Below are 20,406 nucleotides of genomic sequence, written 5' to 3'. Positions count from 1 at the left end.
TCGTACTAATTCATATTTGTCTTTTACTTCCCCCTAATAATCATTCTGGCATCTCACCATTCTGGTCAGGCTAATTTTCTCACTTTTCCTCTCTCTGTTTTTTTCCTGACCATCATGTATATTTCTGTCTTTTTGCTACTTCTAGATCTTTTCTTTCTTGATTCAGTTTTGATTATGTGTTTCTTATTTTTGCTTTGACTCCTAACTCTCAGGCCTTTGGTTTATTCTTGTCCACAGATACAGTGGGCATCTTTGATTTTCTTTACCTTGATCTTTGAGTCCAGAGGCAGAAAGAAGGGGAACACATAATTGACTTGTTAGTAATTTCCAGTGACTGTGGGAACCTTACTATCCCTGGTTTTGTGGTCAAAGTTTTCTAAAAATCTCTGTCTCATTCATAAATCCCTTTCCTGAAGCAGCTGACCCTGTTACTGCCCATGATCTAGTCACTAAATCAAGACTTTGGAATAATTGACTTTATAATTTTGGAAATTTTCATAGCCTTATAAAAATGAAGGATTCCTAATGGATAGTTGGCCATGCCATGGATGAATTGGTCTAATTTTTAATCAATAGTATAAAATCAGGGTGCTATTTGTTTTTATATATATGTATGTATCTATCTATCTATCTATATATAGAGATATATTAGTTTCAGTTCCTATAATCTAATTTTTCTTTAGACTTTAGAGTTAGAGTAAGGGTGATGGAAAGGACAGGAAGAAAAGGGTTAGTCATTCCAGAAATAGTCTGCTTTTCCACACAAAGTAAAATTAAGAGGGAGTTACAAAAAGACACCAACTTCTGGAGTGATTAAATGTACATCAAAGCAGAAACAGATTATAACATTTTAATAGAAAACATAAATATTATAATAAATGAAACTATTTTTTTCAGAATTTTCCTTTCAGTTGCTTAAAGCCTTATTTTTGGCAGCATTGTCAGTAGCTATGATTATACAGAGGAGGGATCTCTGTATAGAACATAACTTCATATAATACTGGATGTCAGACAGTAGTCAGTAGAATGTGGCCTCTTGTCAGCCCATTATGTGTTCCCCTTCCTTTTAAACATTAGATGTTCTAGACTGTTGATCTAAATTTTTTTATGTCATTACTTTTAAATTTCCTTTTTATGCCAATCATTTTACCCATTTCACAGTCAAGTACTCATATTGTTTTGAAGTCTTTCCTCACAAAGAGAAATAATGGACATAGCAATCTTGTAGGATAGCATATATAGCATTCTAACCCCAAAGGTCTGCACCTGTCCCCTAATAATACTTCTAGTGCTGCTTACTTTATTTGACATAAGTCCATCTATATTTTGCTGAGTTTCTTACATCTGTTATATTTTTATAACATAATAACATTATATTATATTAATATTCCATAGTTTGTTTGTCTATCCTCCAATCCATGGAATCCGCATTAATTTTTCTTTCTCTATTTTTTTTGGTGCTTTTGCCAAGGTTATTTTGATATATTTGGCACCTTTTTTCTGTCTTTGACTTCTTTGTAATCTCTGGTAAGAATTTTTCAGTCACTTATTTTGAATGATTTAAAACTGTTTTCCAGAATAGCTGACCCAGTTCACAGTTCCATGATTGCAATATTGGGGTGCCTGCCTTTTCATAGCCCCTCCAATATAGAGTCTTCATATTTTATCAGGCTTATAAATTTGCTATGTGTTAGGAAATAAGAGATTGTACTGTTTATTGTTCACTGTTAATTTTTTTATTCTGCTTACTTTAACCTTCAGTGAAATCATACCATTTGTCATTACTTATGGCATAGTAGTATTCTTTCATGTTTATATAACATAATTTGGTTAGCCAGTCCCCATTTGATTAATACTCTGTTGTGTTTCAGTTCTTTGCTACTACAAAAAGAGATGCTAGAAAATTTTTTAACATATTTCCTCTTTTTTCAGTCTTTTTCTTTGTGGGGGAGAAGAGTAAAAGCCTTTTAATAGTATCTCTAGATCAGAGGGAGGACATGATCTAGTGCCCTTTTGAACATAGTTACACAGTTTTCCAAGGCATAGCTCCCCCAACCATTGATCTGCTCACAATCCTGCTGGTACAATTTCCATCTTTATTCATCTTTGCCAATATATTGGTTGTGAGTTGTTTTAAGTTTTCTTTCTCATATTGTGAGTGATTTGGAACAGTATTTCATATAGTTGTTTGCTACACTTCTTTTGGGAAATGTTTATTTATGTACTTAAACTTGTGGATGATACTTATTGCATCCATCATTCCCCAAAACAACACAGAGTCTCCAAAATGTGATTCATCACCATTCACGAGTTTAACTTAACTATTCATACACACAAAGCTGAGTGTATGAAGAATGCCAGTTTTTTAGATTAAAAGACTTATAGTTAGTCTGTCAGCATATATATTTTGGACAGACTGCAAATGATCATTTTGCTGTGGTCTGAACTAACCAGACAAAACAGTGAACTGGATTGTGTTGGGAAACTTTTTAGTTTGTTTTTTTTTTTTCAAAGGTTCTCCCTGAAGCCAGAGCCCAATTGGAAGTCATGGGATATTGTAATCTTTGAAGAACCAAAGTTGATAACTATGGAAAGAACAGTGGTGATGTGCAAAGTGATTATAAGCAGGCTATAGTGAATTGCAAATAAGAAACTGTACCACAGAAGTAAGGTAGAGAATGTCACCTTTTTAGTGGGAGGTTGGACTCTTGCAGATACTGCAACTGGTAATTGCATTACTTCTATCTTGTCCCTTGGCTACCATCTTCCTCCCCAAAACATATCCCCACCCACTTTGTGCACATATAGTGATTTTTTTGAATTATAGAAAATTATTGGTAAAGTTGTTAGAATTTTCTCCTGAACTTAAATTACCTTCAGCTCTCTTCCTTTAGTTTTAACTCAGTGAGTAGGAAAGAGGAATTTAAATGTCATTTTTATTCCTATGTAATTTTTAAAATTTCAATTGTTAAAGTAGTTTTAGTTAGAGTTTATGGTTCATTTCATTTTTTGAAAAGTAAAACAGATGTCATGAACTTGCTGAATTATACCAAATTTCGGCTTAGCCAAAAGAGTGTATGATTGTAAAAAGATAGGTCAGCGATATAGTGAGAATGAAGAAAAATGATGAGCAGCTTCTGGGCTTTAGTGGTATATATCTTCATGATGTCAGTGTCAGGAAATCAAGATAAAGGGACTCAGTATTCTAAGTGGCCTTCCTGTGACAAATTTACTTTAAAGGGTGTACCAAAATTGCACAAATTTTACAGGCATGTATGGGTTACACTTAATATCTTTGGAGGGAGTAGCAGCATCAATAAGATCATAGATCCACTGGAGTACTGGGGGCTAGGGATGAACCTTCAGGTCAAAAAAAGCCTGTAGGCTGTTGGAAATGTGGATCTGGAACTCCAAAAAAACCCCAAACAAACTGAGAGGTATAGATAGAGATTTGACAGTCAGATGTAGAGTTGATCATTGAAGCTAGGAAGTGGATACGGCATTTTCACTAAGGAAGAGAAATGAAGAGAGAAAAGCAGAGAGAGAATATTTGCCAGGGGAAGGTGGGGAGGGTGCTTCAGTGCAGCCATATTTAAAGACATGGAAGGAGCATGAACAAAGAGGACATATTAGGTACACATGGGAGAGAACTGTCAGTCCATTGTCTGGAAATCAGAGAAGTTAGTAATAAGGTGGTACAGCAAGATTAGATTAAGGGATGATCCTAACTGAGTTAAGATTTAGATTTTTGTAGTAAGTGTGTTACTAAAAGAAAATTGTTTACCTATAATAGTAGAGGATTGTAACACGTTGAAATGTCAAATCGAAGAAACATTTCTTAGTTCATCAATTTTTAAAAAGGCCAGATGTTTTTTATGTTGGATATTTTTAAAGATTCTTTTAAACTTTTGTAGTTTTTAAACTATCCCAATACTTTAGATTAAAATGTCCTTTTATTGTGAAATTAATAATCATTAATAAATCAATATGCAAAGAAGTTGTGACTTTCTGTTATGTAGTTTGTTTTTCAAGAAATATATTTTACACAATCATGTTAAGGTTTTAACAGAGTTACTATGTTATTTTTGTCTTAAACTTTTTTATTCTGTACATTTAAAAATTATTGATGGTTTTTTTTTTAGGGATTTTTTTTATCTGTATGTGGAACATGAAACTGAAAATCTCATATAGAGTTTGCCTTTTTAAGTATGTAATAAATCCAACATGACTTGTGTTTTGGTCCCTTTTTTTGAAGGGTGTAGCAGAAATCTCTTATTCTAGCCCCTCATTCCCTGTGGACTCTTCTTGGGAAGAAAAACAAAAGCTTTGTTTTGTTTTTATGACTGCCTTTTGCCCATTAGTGAAGTTAATCTTCTAATGAAGAAATCTATTTTGACTGAGTGGGAGACAATGTATGGAGTAGTGCAGATAGGAGGCCGTGGTGGACAGAACCCCTGAACTTGTCAGAGTTTGAATCTCATGACTCCATTTGCTGAGTTTGTGCTATTATTAGCTAAGTTACCTCAAATCCCAGGTGGGAAAAAATAATCCTTTATTTAACCAACTCTGTAGACTTGTCTCCAAGAAAGAACTTTTTAACCTTGAAGCGCTTTTGAGAAATGTAAGTTACTGTTTTGGAGTGGGGCCGCACTCTCTTTGTCTGCAATACCTAGCAGCCTTTTCTTGTGGACAGTGAGATTTCTTAGGGATTTGTTAGAAGGAGTTGAGGGCAGGAACTGTTTCTCAGAAGTCTTTTTCTGAATAGATTAGGTGCCAAGTAAGTGCTGTCTGACTGAGTGTCAAATATCAAGACCTTTGTGAACTTGAAACTCTTGTGTCCTCAGGGAACTGCCTTATAAATACTGATAATTGGATTTTACACTGAGGGGTACTCTTTTCCAAAGCCCTGCAGTTTTTCGGGAATGTAAACCCTCTACTTGTTTCTGTGCTGCTTCTCCCAGCTTTTCAGAAAACTTCTGTCTTATTTAGGTGCTTTTTTGTTTTTTTAAAGGGTGTGTGGGCAATTTTCTTTCTGGAAGTTCATGTGTTGCCTGGTTTCAGGGAATTTCCAGAATCCAAATCTGCAGCATATAGTATTTTAGTTATTGATAGAGCTTGGGGACTGTACTTCATAAAAATGAAGCAGCATTCAAATAAGAATTAAATGATAGATTATGAAAATTAGTAGGGGTCCTAGTTATTATCCAGAGTGACTATGTCAAACATTTCACGATAGACATTTAAGTTACATAACATACTCCTTATGTGGTAATTAACCCTTTTACATTGAGGCCTCACTAGCAGAATAATACATTTTCAAACTGAAAAAAAAAAACCAGTGCTTAGATTTAGGTAGTAATTTGTATTAGTTCATTCATTGGACCTGCTATACTTTGTCTTGCTATCTAGATGGACATAAGACCTTTTGTTAAAGTATTGGGCTTTAGAAAATCACTTGGAAAATAATTTTATAAAAATCATTGGGATATCATTTGAGTAACTTATATAGACTACCTTTAAGGTGCACAAGAGTTCTATCTCTGGTTATCTTAATAGTTATGTGGCTTTCTGTCTTATCATTTCTGTTTTTTTGGAACTGTCAGAGGATTTTATCTAAATTCACATTCTTCTGATATCTGAAATTTCAGAGCAAAGTAATAAAAACAATTTTTTAAAAATAGTGCTTTGTAGTTAGATGGCTCTCATAGTTTATCATATATGATATTTGAGGTATCAAATAGTCGTTGAGGGAAGGGAGTATTTAATTTTTGTTACTGTGTCCCAATGCTTAGCACATTGCTTGGTACATGGTAGATATTTAATAAATGCTTTCTGATTAATTGATCTTCAAAACAATCCCGTGAAGTAGGCAATTGCAAATACTAGGTTTTTTTTTTTTCCTAAGTGAGGAACAAGTTCAGTGAGAGGTTAAGAAACTTTTCCACATTGCAAAGTTAGTTCATGATGGAGTGAGACTTGCCTCTGGGTCTTCTGATTTTAAGTCCAGGACTCCTTTTATAATAAATACTGTACTGCCTCAAAATTCATAAATGTTTTACATTTTATTTACCCTAATTTCTTCCTTTTTCTAGTTTTCTTTAAATACATTCATTTTTATTGATGGATTTTGGTGGGCAAATAGCCAAGTTCTTAATGATATATCTTGATGCCTCTAAATTCTATATCTCATTGAATTGTCCCACCCTGAAATAGGAATTTGATAGTTTTACTATTGCTGTAGATCTTTATTTTTCTTCCTATAAAGCAATTCACATGTAGAAGAAATTGAGAACTTATGATTGGAAACCTTCATTGGCTCCCTGTTGGCCAAAGAACAAAATATAAACTTCTTTGTAAGGCATTCAGGGTCTTCCACACTTTTGTTGATACGTTTTCCTAGCCTTTTTCATTTTTTTATATTCCCTTCTAAGGCATCCCTTGGGATCCCCTTTTATGTACAGATTCCCCAGAATAGCTACTAAAGGTTTGAGGCTCTGTGTGGCCAGTATCTACTGTAAAACCATAGCTCCCAAATTCCATTTGATTTGTTTACTTTTGCCAGCCTGAGGAAGCAATTCAAAGCAAAACATAGTCAAATAGCATAAATAAGATAACAAGAAGTGATCTGGCCATGTACATATGGGGCCTCCCTTTACAAAAACTGTGACATCTCTCATGGAAAGGAAGACACATGCACGGGGAACATGTGTCTCCATCTAGTACTTGTTAGAGTATTTATAGGTAGTTACCCATGTGGCCAGGACATCTTACTTGACCTTTTGATATTTCAGAGTTTCTGGAATCCTTTGGATATGTTATGATGAGATTCTCTGATGGACATCATTCCACTTTCTGATACCATCTGCTACTACTCAGCCTTTTAGTCTCGTCAGGGCCACCTGAAGATGGACTTCTGGATGACTAGTTTTCTTCTCCATGCTGTCATAGGATGAAATAGCAGTAATCTTTTTTTATTCAGTAACCCTTATGGCACAAGGAGAACATAGCACTTTTCTTCATCTAAGAAGGAAGGCAGAAGCAGATAGGAAGGATATTTGCAAGTGCCTGATGTGTCAATAAAAATGCCATGCCCAAAATGAAAAGTACCTTTGGGGCATCAACATCGAAGCATTCTCGAGCAGGTTTCTGAGTATTCTGTAACATTCCTCATGTTATAGGTATTTCTTGATCTTAAAGCTTTATGTTCTCTGTTATATGTTCTTCAGGATTCATCCTTCCTTTTTTGTCATTTTTCCAGAGATACCATTGTACATCTTTACTTTGTGCCGTTTGATCCTCTGATACCAGCTGTTAGGACAAATACAGTTGAGAAATGAAACAATTATTTACGTTTCTTTAGAATTTGTGATTGGATTTACTTTATGGAGTTTGTGCTTGATATTAAAGTACTTAGAGTATATAGTAACATCATATGAGTGTCAATGAAGATTAAAATGCCATTAAGACATATTCTAATTCTTCTATTTCACCAGCTCACTAGTTTTTATTAATGATCTTGGTTAACTATCTTTAAACAGTCAGTTAATTTTCTCAATGGTGGCCTTTTTGTTAATATGTTATTAGTATTTAGAATTCCTTGAAATAGAATTTCTATACTGATGCTGTTTGGTGGAAGCCTTGTTGCAATTCTTTGATTAGGTAAAAACAGCTCAGAGAGAAAAGCTCCCCCTAGTGCTTATTTGGATAAAATTCTCTCTCCCTCTCCCTGTCCTCCTCTGTCCCTCTCCAAAGAATTACTCTGGAGGGGAGGGGGAGAGGCAAATGAAATATTTTACTTTGGTGCCTTTCGGATTCAGAGTTCTTCTTGGAGGCAGCTGGGTAGCTCAGTGGATTGAGAGCCAGGTCCAGAGATGGGAAGGCCTGGGTTCAAATGTAGCCTCAGATACTTCCTAGCTGTGTGACTCTGGGCAAGTCACTTAACCCCCATTGCCTAGCCTGTACCACTCTTCTGTCTTAGAATCAATGCACATTGATTCTAAGACAGAAGGTAAGGGTTAAAAAAACAACAACAACAAAGTTCTTATTTCTTTTTTTAAAATGGAAACTGATTTTAAAATATATGACTAAAAATCCTCTACTAAAGTCCTATTCTGGCCTAGAGATCACCCTGACTGTTCCAAGAGAGTAGAAGAACATGAAAGCCCCACTGAGTTGGAATGGATATTGGGGGTGTTTATATGTTGTTTAAGGATATCACCAGGTTGGTCTCACACTAATGAACTTTTTAGCCATAGTGACTCTTAAACCATCTCTTAAGTTGTAAGAGTTACCATCTATATAAATAGAGAGGATCCACCTTGATGAAATTGCAGATCCTTAAATTATTGAATTAAGTATAGTACCTTAAAAATGGAAATTAAAAAAAATCAGTTCTTAATAGAGTGAATTTTAAAAGACTACCAGCACTCAAATAAATATTTAAATATTTATTTATTTACTTAAATATTTATATTTTAAAAAGCTCAGTAGTATAAATTTTGTTATTTGATATATTTCGTCACAGTGTCCCTTCCAGTCATGGAAAAACTGAAGAAAGGTTACCTTTGCCCCAGTTTGGCTAGAATTACATATCTGAAGATACTCTATAGCTGGATTTTGGCATCAGAGTGCTGATTTCTAAGATATTGAATTACTTACCCTTAGTCTAAGGTAATTGAGTTTGTCTATTTTTATTCTTCAGCATTTAACAAACAATCATGTACACAAAGATTATGTATTCACTTAGAACATGTTTATCTTCCTGTGTTCCATCTCAGTGAGATTTGCCAGCAAATCTGTGACCATGGCAAAAGATATTTCTCATGGGTTGGTGTGATATGGCAAGAGTGGAATAGAGCTTATGCTTAGAATAATGCTCTTAGTGTTTAAAAAGTTGACTTAGAAATGTGATTGTAGATGAAATGACCATCAATGAGAGAGAGGGGAAGAAGAATTATAATAAGAAATCCTTCGTGATAAATTTGTTTTAATCTAAAAATAACTTAGAATGCTCATTATTAGTTTCTCTCTCCCCCCTCCCCCCTCTTAAACCCCTTCCTTTCTTGGCTCCAAGGCAGAAGAATGGTAAGGGCTAGGCAATGGGGGTCAAGTGACTTGCCCAGGGTCACACAGCTGGGAAGTGTCTGAGGTCATATTTGAACCCAGGACCTCCTGTCTCTAGGCCTGGCTTTCAATCCACTGAGCTACCCAGCTGCCCCCTCATTAATCTTTTGATGAAGAAATGAAAGTAAAAAGGAACAGCTTAAAATAAAATGTTTTAATTATGTGGAAATATAAGTTGTTATAGAATTGAAATTATCCATGGCCCCAATTTGTTTATTTTTAAAAGCCGCTACTTTCTTCTAATGGCATGGAAACAGTGGTATTTGACTTATGGGTACTATTAAATGGTATATTCTACCATTATTAGCCCTAGGATCCAAATCTGCTATAGATTTCATATTAAAGTTATATAGTTTTCTAGTAGTTAAGAAAGAGCTCTTTCTTCATCCCCAAAGAGAAGCCTTTGAATCTCTTTGGGCATACTTTGTAAACCTACTTAGTAGCCTTTTCCTTACAAACTTTGGAAGTTAGGTTTTATTATTTTTTAAAAACTCTTACCTTCTATCTTAGAAGAAAGGGACAAGAGCAGTAAGGGCTAGGTAGTGGGAGTTAAGTGACTTGCCCAGGGTCCCACAGTTAGGAAGTGTCTAAGGCCAAATTTGAACCCAGGATTTCTCATCTCTAGGCCAGGCTCTCAATCCACTGAGCTACCCCGGTGCCCCTGGAATAGTTTTTTTTTTTTAATGAAATGCATATCAACCTTAATTTCTGCCCAAGCAAATTCTATTTAGGAAGTAAAATCCATGAAAAATATCAAATGTTTTACTCTAAAGCCAAGTATAACATTATGTGTTATTACTTGTTTCTGGTGCTCCATTTTTATGGCTAGTTAAGTGACATGACTATACTTCAGATTTCTAACCCTTCTCATGAATCACAATCTTCTCTTGGTCTCAAGATTATCTTGATTTTTTCCCCCTTTCCCATGCCACTGTAATATGTTTTATGTCCTAACCACTTGACTCTTTGTTCTTTTTTCACAAGCTCTGTTTTTAAATATACATGTAATTTAAAAAACTGAGTATAGTACTGGGTTTCTCAATATTGTTATTCTGTAGAATACTATTTTATTCCTTCTGTTAGCCTACTTGATTTTTAAATATTTTGTTTATTAAATTTTATTACTTTTTCTATTTTATTTTTAATCTCAAACTCTATGTTGAATTCTATTCATCCTCACATCCATCTTCAGCTGTTTATGGAAATATAGTCAGATAAAGAGAACACTGGAGAAATGATTAGTGTCAAGATTTTTTTTTTTTTTGGTACTGTGACTAATACTCTGGTATCTCCCTAATTAAAAAGTGTCAAGCTCTTATTTGTAATTCATTTTAAACAGCAATGAGAGGTCATTGAAATAAGAGCATTCCTTTTGAAAGAAGTCAGAGGCTTTCTTTGACTTTTTCATATCCAGAACAATTCATGTATTTCCTGTATTCAGTATCAGGAAATACTTGACTTTTGAAGTAGCAACGGTTATTCTTGGGAGATATTTTAACGGACAGCAGCATTCTAACATAAACTTGGAGAAAAATTGCTCATTCAGAAAGAGAAAACTTCCTAATAAAGAGGCTCTTACTAAGGACTATATTCATTTATCAAATTTAGTGCTCCTTTGGAATGGCTCCTCTTTTCAACTGGATTTCTGACAAAAAGGTAGCTTATATTAATAGCCTTTAAAAAAAATTTCTTTAGCATGGATAAACTAAACAAATTTCAAATCATTTGTCAGTCTTAGATTTAGAATTATATTCTTAAAGGCTTTAAAGTGCTCAACACTAACAAAATTTTTTGCTGCTTATTATTAACCTATGTATACTAATTAAATAATTAAGTTTGATAGCACAGTGTTCAAACATTCCTACAGGAAGGAATAGTTTTGATGTCTGTGATTGTTGATTTAGTCAATCTTAGACCTTTAAGTGAAAGCATTGAAGCAATAACAAGAAAATATTCACTATAAAAACAATATGGTGCCATTCTCATTTATGTGAGGCTCTTGAAAGTTAAAGCTGTGCAAGGCAATATGGTTTTTGTCATTTAGCATGGATGAATTGGCTTTTCTGTTTGAGAGAATGGATGTTTATCAACATGTTTCTGGTTAAATCTTAAAAATTAGTTGTATTTCTCTTTTACCACTGTATAGACTATTACTTTTTTTTCCCTTAAAGGTCTCTAATGCTTTTTTTAAAACTTTACTTCTCAATGACCTCCCCCATAATCATAAAACTCTACTTTGTAACAAATATATTCAAGAAAAATAAATCATCATGTAGGCTGTGTATGAAAATATACGCTTCATTATATAATTATAATTTACCACTTGTCTGTTGTCAGGTGTCTGGTGACATGCACCAAGTTAGTACTCTGGATTAGACAGTGTATTAATCAGAATTCTGAAGACTTTAAATTCTATTTATATTTAAATATATGTATTTTATTTCTTTAAATTCTATTTACACTTAAATACATGTTTATATTTAAATATGATCGCTGCATAATTATCATTCTGGTTATCTTTTCTTTGTAACAATTCATATGTGTCTTCCCAAGTTTCTCTTAATTCATCATATTTAGAATTTCTTACATAATAATATTCCATTATATTCTGGAGAGATAACATTCTTGAAAGGCAGAATGACATGATTTACTGGACTGACTGTTAGGCATCAGATCATGAAGACTTATTGGTGCTGTATTACTATGGATTTAACTTTTCAGAATTTTAGTTTATTCTTCATATGCAAAACAGATGATTATCTTCTAGAGGACAAGTTGGAATTATGACCATAGGGCTTTAAAAGAATGCTTGCCCTTTGATCCAGACATAGCACTGCTGGATTTGTACCCCAAAGAGATAATGGACAAAAAGACTTGTACAAGAATATTCATAGCTGCACTCTTTGTGGTGGCTCAAAACTGGAAAACGAGGGGATGCCCTTCAATTGGGGAATGGCTGAACAAATTGTGGTATATGTTGATGATGGAATACTATTGTGCTAAAAGGAATAATAAAGTGGAGGAGTTCCATGGAGACTGGAACAACCTCCAGGAAGTGATGCAGAGTGAGAGGAGCAGAGCCAGAAGAAAATTATAAACAGAGACTGACACACTATGATACAATAAAAAATGAGAGACTTGTCTACTAGCAGCAATGCAACGAAGCAGGACAATCCAGAGGAACTTATGAAAAAAGAATTCTATCCATATCCAGAGAAAGAACTGTGAGAATGGAAATGCAGAAGAAAAATATATGATCAATCATGTGGCTTGAAGGGGGATATGATTGGGGTTTTGGTGTTAAAAGATCACTCTACTGCAGATATGAATAATATGGAAATAGATTTTTGAACAATGATACCTGTATAACCCAGTGGAATTGCTTGTTAACCATGGGAGGGGGAAGTGAAGAGGTGGGGAAAAATCATGAATCATGTAAACATGAAAAAAATATTCTAAATAAAAAACCCCCCAAAACAAACAGATGATTACCTAAAAGAACCTCACTGGATTGTTGGGGGAAGATTATAACCTAGCTATATAATCTGTATATAATTTTGCAAAATTTAAAGTGTTGTAACCTGGAATCCGGAAGACTCCATTTTCCTCAGTTCAAATCTGGTCTCAGACATTTACCATTTGCATGACCCTGGGCAAGTCACTTCACCCTGTTTGTTTTAGTTTCCTCATCTGTAAAGTGAGCTGGAGAAGGAAATTACAAATCACTCCAATACCTTTGCCAAGAAAACTCCAAATAAGATCATGAAGAATTGGACATGACTGAAACAATTGAACAACAACAACAAATCGTTATTGAAATGATGCTGACTCTTGGTCTTCTGAAATGTTTTACATTTTTTTGAGGCTTTTAGAGTTTACAAATTTGGTTATAGTAGTTCATCTAAAGTGTTTTTGCCTTGTTTTTCTAAAATATAAGACTTCCCATTAACATTTAAAGTGGGGAAGGCTTATCTTTTGCAATTCTGACTGGCAGTTTTATTTTGTATTTTAGTAATCACTTTGTTGTACTGGTTCAACATGTTATGTTAATTCCAAATTATTGTTTGTAGCTTAACTATGTATTTTTATTAAAAAATTAAAACAACTACTACCATTTTTATTTCTTAATAACTAATATTAGATGCCACATTAAATGATCTTTTGATAAGGTAATGGACTGAAGAATTTTAGAATTAGAAAAGACCTTAAAAATAATGTGGTCAAAAAACGAGATTCAAGGGATTAAATGATTTGCTCAATGTAGTAGAGCTGAGACTTACATCTCAAAATTATTTTTCCAGGTACTTTTACTTGAATACCTCACTCTCCTTTTAAGTCAAAAACTTAGCTTATGATGGGAATTAAAAGTGTTTTTGCTAGATGTATAAAATATTCTATGATAAACTTTGCTATTGTTTTGGACTTTCCCTTCTCTATCATTCTTAACCTCCTTCCCTCCCCACTTATCCAAATGTTGTTCCTGCCAAACCATCCTTCTTAACTGATTTTGAACCTAAATTACATTGTTATTTTAGAATAAGATAAAGTTTGAAAACCCTATAAAAGAGGGTTTCAAATTCTACACCCAAAATTGATGAATTAAAAAAAATTTCCCCTCAAAATTTCTATAATAATATTTGTGATTTTAAAAGATACCTAATTTACTGACTTAGATGAGTATTATTTGATGAAGCATGGTTTGTGATTAAGAGGAATCATAAATAATAATTATATATATATATATATATATATATACTTGGATTTCTAAATATGCTCATTTCTAACTTCTTAACTAGAGAGCTATTCTCTGTAACAAATAATGAATAAATGAATGAAAAATAATTTATAAAGCACTTGCTATGGGTCAAGTACTTTTCTAAGCAATGGAAATACATATATAAATACAGCCTTTCCCTTAAGGAGCTTATATTCTTTAAAAAAAGTTTATTTTTATTTATTCTGAACTTAATAAACACCAAACAAAATGCACATTTCATCCTGAATAATGGAACAGAAAAAAGAAGGTTGTATATAAAACTGCAAATCTCTATTATATAGTGTATTTCTTTTAAAAATATATAACTTTCAAGACTCCCTGTACCTCTGCAGTTCTTTCAGGCCTTCTGTTCAAAGAGCTTACATTATGACAGGGAAGACAAGATACAAAGGAGAGTGACAACCAGAGAGGGCAACTTGAGAGAGGAGGCAGAGAATGTGAAACTAACCAGCATACCAACCAAGTGTATAGCATGTGCAAGGTTCTATGATCATTGTGGTAGACATTGCAGAAATTGGTTTGGCTGATTTATCTTTGCCAAATAGTAGAGTGTGAGATGAAACCTCAAGGTTGTTTTGTTTTGCATTTCTCTTTAACACAATGTTAACAATTTGCAGTTTTTTTGAGGTTTGTTTATATCCTATGATTTCCCCTGGGAAATGGCTCTTGGTCTTCAGATACCTGATGCAAAGAAATAATTGCATTTTAAAACTCTTTGTGTGTTTGCCAGCCAGCATTCTTATTTCAGAATCTGTTATATCCATTCTCAGTGTCTTGAGAACCAACAATACTGACCAGATAAGGGGAAAAAGACCATAGAGAGCTAAATTTACTTGGTCATGTGTTGGTCTGTGACACCTGACTTCTTTCCCAAGCTGTGCCACATGTATAGAATCTCTTATCTCAAAGACATTACATACTTCGTTCATTACTCTCTAAAAGGAAATAAGGGATATCAGTATATTACTTTGTGTCTAAATGCTTGGTCCTACCTCCTGTTATATCAAGTTTAAGACTTGAACATTTTTGGATATTCATAATAGATAATTTTGTTGACGGGATGAGGGTTCACTTGCAGAATATTGTAGACTACAAAAATCTGGGAATCATTTTCTGGTGATCTGGGGATCAGTAAATTTTTATTAAGTTCTTTACTCTGTGCCAGAACCTGTGCTAAGCAGTAGGGATACCAAATGAAACAAAAAAGACAGGTCTGGCTCTGAAGGAGCTCACAGTCTAATAGGGGCAACAAAATGAAAACAAATGTGACCTTTCTGGGCTTTAATTCAGTCTCAGAGTCATTTTTATGTTTATCACTAGGAAATTTACATGACTTTCACTTTTTTTGGGAACACATAACATCTTTAAAAGTAATATTCTAGAATTATAAATTTCGATCAGGAAGGGATCTTAGAAGCCAATGAACCTCATTTCTTTAAAGATGAGGAAACCAAGGCACAGAGGGTTTAATGAGCTTGCCTTATATCATACCAGTAGTTTCCTAAGTGGGATTTGAACTAGGTCTTTCTGAGACCTGAATCTCAGCTTCATAACTTTTGTGGCAGTCTCTATTAGAGAGACATGGATGTAAGTTTCATATTTATGAGCCCATTAGAATGATATCCATGTTAGAGTTTGAATTTTACTTGAACGAAACTGTAAATATTAATCATTTGATGATTTAACTTTCCTTGTTTACCTAGATTAGCCTTTGTGTTTTTTTTTTTAAATTTTATGTGTCATTTTGAGAGATTTATTCTATATGTTGTTTAGGAGAAATAGTAGTGGTTTCTATCTTGACAACTGAATGAAGATTTTGTTCTTTTATTCCCTCCAGGTTCCTGATGTTATTAGTAGTATAAGGCAAGTGTCTAAAGCAGCCCTGAAAGAGGATGCCAAACCTAATAAAGACAATGAGGATGCCTTTTACAACTCTCAGAAGTTCGAAGTGCTTTATTGTGGGAAGGTAACTGTGACCCATAAAAAGGCCCCATCCACTCTCATTGATGACTGCATCGAAAAGTTCAGCCTACATGAACGCCAGCGTCTGCGGCTCTTGAGTGAGCAGCGCAGTTCTGATTCCACTAATGACCTTACCGTCTTTGAGTCTGAAACGTCCATTTCGCCAGTAGATGGTCAGTTGGAGGAACTTGATGAGATAACCTCTCCTGTCTCTGGCTTGACAATGGTGGTGGGACAGACCAGTTTGTCTGGGTCTCATGTCTGCTTCCCTGAACGGATTTTGGAAGATTCTGGTTTTGATGATCAGCAAGAATTTCGGTCCCGATGTAGCAGTGTGACTGCAGTTCCACAAAGGAAGGTGCACGATGGCCCCCTAAAAGCACAACCGCGTAGAAGACATGCGAGTGCCCCAAGTCACGTCCAGCCTTCTGATTCAGAAAAGAATAGAACAATGCTGTTCCAGGTACTTGCTGGGTATGCCATAACAGCTGCTGTGGCTTCTTGTGTAACCAAGTTCTGCTTGATTTAGTTAAACCGGCCCGATGGCTAATTAAATGTCTTTTTCTTCCTTGCTCTCAAAGAAGAGTAGAGACAAGGCGGAAGCCAAGAGAAAGAGAACAAAAGGGCCCCAGGTCTTGAGACAGAGAGAATCTGGTTTGAACTAGGGAATCCGCTGTTATTTGTGACCTGTGTGGCCCTGGGCAAGACACTTTTCCTCTCTGGGCCTTAATTTTCTCATATAGAAAAAGAAAGGGTTGGACTAGAATTGACTTTTTTAGGTCCTTTCAAGATCTAAATGGCCTGTGGGCCAAAAGAAAAGAGAAGGGATTTGAGGAAACTTGAAAAGGGTACTGAAGGGAAGGGATATTAAAGGAATAGATTAAAAACAAAGTGGAATAAATTGAAAGAAAAAATGTTTACTTTTGTGGTTCTGGATCTTTCCTACAAATATACTACATAGTATCAATCCATAAATAAATGCTATTTATTAACCTGGGTCTGCATATAAAATATCTGAAAGGGGTTGGGGTGGGGTGGAATATTAGCAGGCTTGGGGGAGGTAGAAAGTCTGAATAGTTATTAGAATTTTCAGAGGATGTATGTATTGATAATATCAGGCAATCAAGAAAGAATGAAGAAATAGTTGCTTGAGTGACTGTGGATGTCATTAGAAGAATTCCGGGGAAGGTATTTTGCAGGCCTTAAAGACAGTGCCCTTTTCTACTATTTCTTTTTTTTTCTTTTCTTTTTTTTTTAGTAAAGATAGTTGATTTTATCAATTACATGTAATAACAAATAGTTTTATAATCCAAATTTTCTCCCTCCCTCCCATCCTTCCCATATCCCAGAGCTGGCAAGCATTTTGATCTGGGTTATACATGTTTTATCATGCAAAAATCTTTCCATATTGATCATTTCTGCAAAAGAATAATCCAAAATCCCAGATAATCATTAGTGAAAAATTGTATGCTTGATCTACATTATGATTCCAACACTTCTTTCTCTGGAGATGGATAGCATTCTTTGTCCTAAGTCTTTCAGATCCTTTTCTCCTATTTCTTCTCAGCTTTTTCACTGCATTTTTCATCTCTGTCCAAACAATGTGAGGTTATAAAATAGAGATACTGAAGTTCTTCATACTGTAGTTTACCAGAAGGGTCATTTGGGCAACCGCCAGCACTTTCAGGATATCCTTTAATTGTAAATGTATAGATGAGAGAATCTCTGCTTATTTTTAAGAAACTTTAGAGAGAAAATTCCAAAATCTCCCTTGGTGACTCACTCAAATGTTTAAATTGTCTTTGGATTAGTATACATTGGTTAACTTTTATGAGGATGATAGTACTAGGGGAACGTATTGATTGTATTGATTTAGATTTGCCTAGACCAATATATAAGTTTTAATAAGATGTTAAGAGATATCTTTCCCTTTTGGGCCATTCTATATTTGTATGGCTTATAAATTCTCAGACTGATACTATTTTTATTATTGTCAGGAAAATTGGTAGGAATGACTTTATTTCAAATCAGAATTCAAATAGATCTGCTACAAACTCATTGTCTTACAAGAAGCTAACACCCATTGTTAAACTATGAATCTATGTATTAATTATATATATGCATATACATATATGTAGGAAATTATTTAGGGAAACTAATATTTTGTAGCTAAAAGACAGATTGAGAATGGTGAGTATATTTGGGACAGGACAATTCAGTGTGTATGTATAACTAAATGTTTTATGGTTAAGCAAAATTTTAAGTAATTTTTTCATTGAAATTAATTAGTGTGTCTTTATTTTCAAGGTCGGGCGATTTGAAATTAATCTAATAAGCCCAGATTCCAAGTCAGTTGTTCTTGAAAAGAATTTTAAAGATATATCTTCTTGTTCTCAGGTATGTATTACAGATGATAATACACGTAGACTATGTAATGCTTGTGAATGGACTTGAACATAATTAGATTGCAAAAAAACAAAAACAAAAAAACCCCAAACCCTAGATTTTAGTTTTATACACCTTAGGTTGTTGGTTTTACAATTATGTGTGTATGTTATGTAATCTTTGATTACCGCCTACCTACCTACCTTCTCAGCCCCCCTTAATAAATGGTGTATCTTAAAATTTAAAATAATGAGGTCTGTGAGTTTTTGAATGTGGTTATGCTTATTCATTGAACTAAAGCAGATAGAAAAAAAGAAAACTAGTGTTTTTTAACCAATTCTGTCACAAAAAAATATATATCTGAAACAGTGCCTTAGATGCTATAATCATGGTTGCAGATGTTTTATTGTCTCCTGAATTATTGTTTAATTGCAGTAAAATGCGTTTTCTAGTTTAAAAAATGTTTTCTTGAGTTTGTCAATACCAGATGCAAATGGAATTATCATTTTGGAAATGAATGATTATCTTAAACACCATATAACTGATTTACTCAGAAGCTAAGACTATGAAATCTTAAAAATATAGAGAAAATATACATATATGTGTGTGGACATATATACATTTTTACACATATACAGGGAAATTAGTAGAAGGAGGGAATTTCCACATCTGAATGTGAAAAGAGGCTAAATGAATCTAAAGAAGCAACTAAAAATATTTCTGGAATTCAAAAAGTCATTTCTTTTTGCACCTATTAAGGCTCAACCATTTATCTCTGTGGAGTCACGGGACTGGCTTCTCTAATACTAAAAAAAGTGACAACCCATCACTTTTTTCCTTTTTAAATTGGCATCTTATTTTGTCCAAGATTAAAATGGCATTTTCTACTCAGAGTATAAGTAAGTTCTGACCTGCTTTGATTGCCTGACTTTTTTGAACTAATATAGTTTTACTTGTTGTAGATTTTCATATGTAGAAATTTCATATTTTAGTCACTTTCCATATTAGTCTTAAAGCAAAGAGTTCTTAGTGTCTGTGAACTTAAAAAAATCAATTAATGTTTTAAACTATTTGTTTGATGGTTACATTAAGATTCCGAGGTATCTCTCTCCCTCTCTTCCCTATCCACACTAGAGAAGGCATCACTTGACAAAAAAAAGGATATATAAATTATGTCTTTCATGTTTCTATCAGTTCTTCCTCTGGAAGTAGACATTCAGAAGTTATTCTTCAAATGTTTATTCTGTAGCTGTATTCCCTTGGTTCTACTTCTTTCATTTTTCATAATTTCATGTAGATCTTTTCAAGTTTTCAAACAAAATTAACCTGCTCATCATTTTATAGCACAGTAATGTTCTATCTATGAATTTTAAAATATGCTTATACATATATTTCAGTTAAATTGGTTTTCTTTATAAGATTGGGTTTTATTTTATACATTTTAAAATATTGTTCAGATAATGGGTCAGTGGGCTTTACCAGTCTGCCAACGGGAGTTGGTGACACAAACAATTAAGAATCCTTGTCTAGAGAAATATCATTAGGTAATATAAATACATTTTTCCTAATCTCAGTTTTGTGGAAAGGAACAGAATTGGAATAAATGGCAAGTGTTTGTAGTTCTTCACATAAAATAAACCTTTCCCATTCATAGTTAGAGAGAAATATGGTAAGTTGAACCTAGTATACTATATCTTGTATGGTTCTTGGCTACCATTTTTCTCTTTCCTATTCGCACTTGCTTCCCCCCACCTTAAATCATTGGAAAATAAGATATCTGACAGGGGCAACTGGGTGACTCAGTTGATAGAGCCAAACCTGGAGATGGGAGGTCCTGGGTTCAGACACTTAGTAACTGTGTGGCCCTGTGTTGACCTCATTTGCCAAGCCTCTTATGCCTTGGGACTGATACTTAGTATTGGTAAGGTAAGGGTTCAAATATATTAGTTGGTAACTTTACTTTTTTAAATTTGAAAATATTTTAAATAAAGCAGAATGACACTTCATAGCAAGTTGCCCCATTGGGACAAATGTCTGCTTTACTTTCCTTGTCTGATTGTATGGCCTTGCCTAACTTCTTTCATCCAGCCCTCTTTTGTCAGTTTCCCAAGGCTCTATCCTGGTTAAAGGGAGCAACATTTAGGGAGAGAAGGGTGGAG

The 20,406-nt window shown here is 34.1% G+C and overlaps 1 protein-coding gene across 3 annotated transcripts in view; it reads left to right on the top strand.

Annotated features, from left to right (window-relative positions):
- TBC1D4 (TBC1 domain family member 4) overlaps positions 1–20,406 on the top strand; it is a 216,120-nt gene that overhangs the window by 115,110 nt on the left and 80,604 nt on the right. For all 3 annotated transcript variants that reach the window (XM_007501450.3, XM_007501451.3, XM_056807214.1), the window contains exons 2-3: positions 15,738–16,325; positions 18,170–18,259. In XM_007501450.3, the coding sequence (XP_007501512.1) occupies positions 15,738–16,325; positions 18,170–18,259 (678 nt within the window). The remainder of the gene's footprint in view (positions 1–15,737; positions 16,326–18,169; positions 18,260–20,406) is intronic.

Source organism: Monodelphis domestica, chromosome 8, assembly GCF_027887165.1.
Source record: "Monodelphis domestica isolate mMonDom1 chromosome 8, mMonDom1.pri, whole genome shotgun sequence".
Taxonomy (NCBI): Eukaryota; Metazoa; Chordata; class Mammalia; order Didelphimorphia; family Didelphidae; genus Monodelphis; species Monodelphis domestica.
This window is presented reverse-complemented; position numbering and strand designations above follow the sequence as displayed.